Source organism: Neofelis nebulosa, chromosome 16 (genome assembly GCF_028018385.1).
Source record: "Neofelis nebulosa isolate mNeoNeb1 chromosome 16, mNeoNeb1.pri, whole genome shotgun sequence".
Taxonomy (NCBI): Eukaryota; Metazoa; Chordata; class Mammalia; order Carnivora; family Felidae; genus Neofelis; species Neofelis nebulosa.
Window position 1 is genome coordinate 62,841,125 of NC_080797.1, and position 4,766 is coordinate 62,845,890.

General features: G+C 54.4%; 1 protein-coding gene across 1 annotated transcript; it reads right to left on the minus strand.

The window, feature by feature from the left end:
* Nucleotides 1–3,380: 3,380 nt before the first annotated feature.
* On the minus strand, nucleotides 3,381–4,364 carry BHLHA9 (basic helix-loop-helix family member a9). Its single transcript, XM_058704970.1, has one exon. It carries the CDS (start codon nucleotides 4,362–4,364, stop codon nucleotides 3,708–3,710), a length of 657 nt encoding a protein of 218 aa, XP_058560953.1. The 3' UTR covers nucleotides 3,381–3,707.
* Nucleotides 4,365–4,766: the final 402 nt, after the last annotated feature.

Genomic DNA, 4,766 nt, shown 5'->3' on the forward strand with positions numbered 1-4,766 from the left:
TGTGACTTTGCCAGTTTGTTCTCCACCAAAAAAAGGAACAGATCCACAGAACAACTAGAAATCTGTTCCCACGACCTCTTCTCCACATCCCTGACAACATCAGTCTTAACTGTTGTTTATTTTTGCTGGTATGTCTCATTCCTTGCTAGACAGACAAGGTGCTGCTTCCTGTGATGGAGGCAACGAGTATAAGGAAAGGAGTTGGAAGGCCCAGACTTCCTAAGAGAAGCCAAGAGACTGCGTGTATGGGAGCCCTTTATGAGCCGTGGACTACTGTAAGCATCTACTTGTTATTATTCTCTGACTCCCTCTCCTTCGAGCACTATTTGAGTGGATGGTTGGTAGCAATCTTATATAATTTCTGTCTTGAGGTATACTGGTCCTTTGTATCTTTTAGCCATGACTTTTAGCAGCTCTGTCTTACATATGTGGTTTCTCTTTCTAGTGCTTTCCTTTCTATATTCACTTAATAGTTATCATTGTACTATTTTTCTCTATATTTGGACAAGCCTAGCTGGTCTCGGTTGACAACGCCCATTCCTTTCATAATCACAGATTTAGCTGCTCCTCTCCACAGTAAGTCAGTCATCTTGGAGAATGGATACAGGCTTGGGAAGCAGATTTTTAAAAATCAGGGGCACCTGGGTGGCTCAGTCAGTTAAGCGTCCAGCTTTGGCTCAGGTCATGATCTCACGGTTCATGAGTTCAAGCTCCACGTCGGACTTTGTGCTGACAGCAGGGAGCCTGCTTTGGATTCTCTGTCTCCCTCTCTCTCTGCCCCTCCCCACATAATGCTTTCTCTTTCTCTCAAAGTAAATAAATAAAACTTAAAAAATAAATCAAGCAAGGGGCGCCTGGGTGGCTCAGTCAGTTAAGCAGCCGACTTTGGCTCACATCATGATCTTGCAGTTTGTGGGTTAAAGCCCCACATCAGGCTCTGTGCTGACAGCTCAGAGCCTGGAGCCTGCTTGGGATTCTGTGTCTCACTCTCTCTCTGCCCCTCCCCTGCTCACTCTGTCTCTCTCTCTCTCTCAAAAATAAATAAACATTTAAAAAAATCAAGCAAGGGTTTCAGAAAACCCAGATGGCCCATAATGAAGGGCATTCTGGTCCAGGAGACTCTAATGCATCAGGGAGAGGCAGGGAGTACCTGTTAGATCAATACAGACATGTATGCACACACAAATATTTAGACGTCCACACGTCTAGATAAGCACTCCTGTGATGTGTACACATCAGAAAACTTTTATGGCATTAAAAAAAAAATTGAATGCTAGGCAAACACCTATCAGCGTGAAAATATACAAAACACATGGCCCTGATAAAACAATAGCTAATGTGTGTGGACTTTAGTTTATAAAACACCCTCCCATGCATTCTGTCTTTATAACAACCTACTGAACAGAATATGTCGTAATAGCTTCCACTCAGTGAGTGCTTACAGGCACTATGCTAAGTGCTTGAAATGCATTATCTCATTTAGTCTGCACAACAGCCTACGATGTAAGTACTTATTTTAGCCTGTTATACAGAGGGGAACCCCAAGGCTCAAGTCCCTTGAGCATTTTGCCCAAGGTCACTCAGCTGGAAGGTGAAGAGACTGAGAACTACTTTCACATCCCTCCCTCTGACTTCACACATCTGCTGCACATTCACGCCTCCACCTGCAGGGGGCGCTCTCGCCATTCCTGCACTGACCGTAAAACTGGGCCAGAACTCTGAGCTCTCTCTATCCTGCAACTTAAGAAAACAGGACTTGCTGGTCATTTTATCATGTTTCCAGGACATAAAAATCTGGGTCTGAAGCTAGGCAGAAGCATTGTCCAAACTGGTCTGAGATTATAATAATATACAAACAGTAACAATTTATGAAACCCTTCTAATTGCCAGAAATTACATTATGAACAAATGTTAACCCTCACAGCCACCCTGAGGTAGAATCATCTGTGTCAGAGGTGAGGAACTAGAGGCTTAGAGAGGTCAAGTGATGCCATGGGTCACACATGTAGTAAGTGGCAGAGCGGAGACTGGATCCCAGGCCTGTCTGGCTCTTTCCTTTACACTATCAGACGGTGGCACTGCCTCTCCATGAGATGGAAGGCTCAGTGGGCAGGTCTGGGGCCAGATTCCCACATTTTGTTCCTGGTTGGACCCTAGGACTCCTCTGCCCAGAGTCAAAGCTTTCCTGTGATCTGTGCGGCAGCTACCTGCCCTGTGAAATTGGGATTTCACAATTTCCCTGATACCTATGGGCCGAGGGCAGGATGCCAAGTGGGCCAGCCAGTGTCTCACTTGCAGAAAGCAAGTATATCTTTAATTAAGGCACTGAGCCTCATCTTGACTGTTTTGGGGACCCTTCACTTATCCTGGGGTCTATGGCTGTCTCTCCAGCTTCCGTCATAGCCCCCATTCCGAGCCGTGTAACTCTTCTTCTCCAAGCTGGCAAGTGTCCAGCTCTCCAAGGAGACCAGAGAACCCCCAGCCCTCCTCTGGCACATCTGGGTTCTCACCCCAGCCAGCAGCAGCTGCAACATCAGCCCGGTAAGCATGAGTGAAGCCAGACACTAGCTTGGGAGTGCTCGTCTTAGATGCAAAAGCTCTCCAGACTTCTCTGGGAGGGCTGGTTGTGCCTCCCACTTTCTCAGCAGATTTGGCCCTAATTCCCTTAACCTCCTCCTCATAATCTTTCCTGATTCTATGTCTGCCTCTCACCATAGAGGCCCTGGCTCTATGCACTGGACCAATTTTCCCTGGGAGCTCCATTCACCCACACTCAGGGTACAAGCAGGACTCACCCACCCCCAGTCCCTGGTCGGCCCTAGGCTTCCTTTCCTGAGACTGGCCCGGACTCTTCAACCATTGCAGCCCTCACGGTGGCTCACTGCAGACAGCAGCTCTGCAGGGTGACGGGTCCCAGAGATGAGGCTGACTGCATCCTGAGTCTCCTGGTGCCGCTCCCCCTCTCCAAATAATGTCATTTCCCACAGTGCTCCTCACACTGCTCAGCCACACCTAGGGCCCTGCCATGAATCAGGTACCTACCTGTGGGAATCAGGCCGTGGGAGACCGACATTCCACAGTGAGCCCCCAGACCTCAGGCCTTTCTGCCACCCTGGGCCACTGGGCCCAGTGGACATCTGATAGCAGACAGAGATGATAGCTTTTCCTTTTTATTTGGCTCCTTCTGTTGCCTCTCTCAGATCACAGACTTGGGGTATCAGCACAGGCTGGGGACATGGACCCCACACTGTCATCAGACCACACCAGGTGTCACCCACACTCCCACCTACAAGCCTCTCCCCCCCCCCCCCCCCCCCCCCCCCCCCCCGTCCAAAAGCCCTCTTTCTCCTAAAAAGCAGCAAGAAGAGATAGGACTCAGAGGCACAGGAACGCAAAGATCACTTTCTGAGAAGAGTTCATCAAGTCCAAACATAAAAAAGAACCCAGCAGGATCCTGCTCCTTTCCTGGAGTTGCCATCCCTGGTTGGGCTTCAGGCTGAGGAGGGAGGTGCTGGGGAGAGCAGCCTTGGGCTCAGTTCCTTCCTACTGGCAAGGCTGCCTCCTCTCTCTCTCTCTCTCTGGCCTCAGCCATTCAGTTTTTCTTGGTCCAGGACGGTTTTTTGCAGTCTTCCCTTTAGTAGTCATCCTGTCGTTGGCTCCTCCTTGGCCGGCCTCCCTCCAGGCCCACCGGGTCTCTCTGGAGCCAGTCAGGAGTGCTGGAAGCCCAACCCGGGGCCCGCTCGCGGGTGGCCCCGCGGCCAGGCCAAGGGAGCCCCAGGACCGCGGCGCCAGCTTCCCGCGGACGCCTGGGCCGCGCCCTGAGCCTCGGCCACCGCCCTGGGCCGTCCCGGGTGCGTGTGCGGGGAACACGAGGCGCAGCGCGGCGCGAAGGGGCCGGCGGGCGGCGGGGCGGGCGGCGGCGGGCTGGAGCCCGCGTCCCCGCCGCCCCCGGCACGCGCGGCCTGGCCGTGGCATTCCAGGTGCCCGCAGTGCCAGCGGGGCGCGGGGCTGGCGCGCAGGACTAGGGAGAGCGCCGCGATGCGGTGGATGGCCCTGCGCAGCGTGGCGATCTTAGAGAGCCTCTTGCCGCCCAGGTCGTGCCGCAGCGCCCTGCGCAGCGCGTTGAAGGCCTCGTTGTAGTCCAGGATGCGCTTGCGCTCCCGCACGTTGGCCGCCATGCGCCGCGCCTTGGAGCGCGCCGGCCGGGCGCGTTTCCTGCCGCTCGCCGCCTCCTCGGCCTCGCCGTTCTCCTTCAGCACCCCAAAATCCCTGCCGGCCTCCAGGCAAGAGCCCCCCAAGTCCTCGGCGGGGCCCTCGGCCCCCTTCAGGCCTCTGAGGCCTGGTCCCGGCCCGCCTCGGTGCATGGCCTTCCCCGGGCCTTGCTGCCTCGGCTCCGGCTCGCGGGGCTGACAGTCCTCACCTTCTGAGCGTTGACTCCTGCAGGCTGGACACTCCCGGACAGGCCTTCTCTAGCTGGGCTTTATGGCACCACGTGGCTCTCCACCCTCCTCATCCATTCATCTCCCTCCTCCTGCTTTATTACCTGCCTCCAGGTAGGTTGGCGAGGGAGGAACCGGGAGGAAGGAAGCAAGGAAGGGAGGAAGCATGCAGATTCTTGCAAGAGGGGACCAGACCCGGCAGCCCGGCCATGCCTGGGGCAGTGCTCCAGCCGCCAGGGAGAACTTGCCCTGCCTCACTCCAGGGCCTCTCTCGGGTGACCAGGTTGAACACACGTTCCACCTGCAGACCCCAAATACAGTGCCAGA

Coding starts and splice junctions, on each gene's coding strand:
- BHLHA9 (XM_058704970.1), bottom strand. CDS start 4,364: ATGCACCGAGGCGGGCCGGGACCAGGCCTCAGAGGCCTGAAGGGGGCC.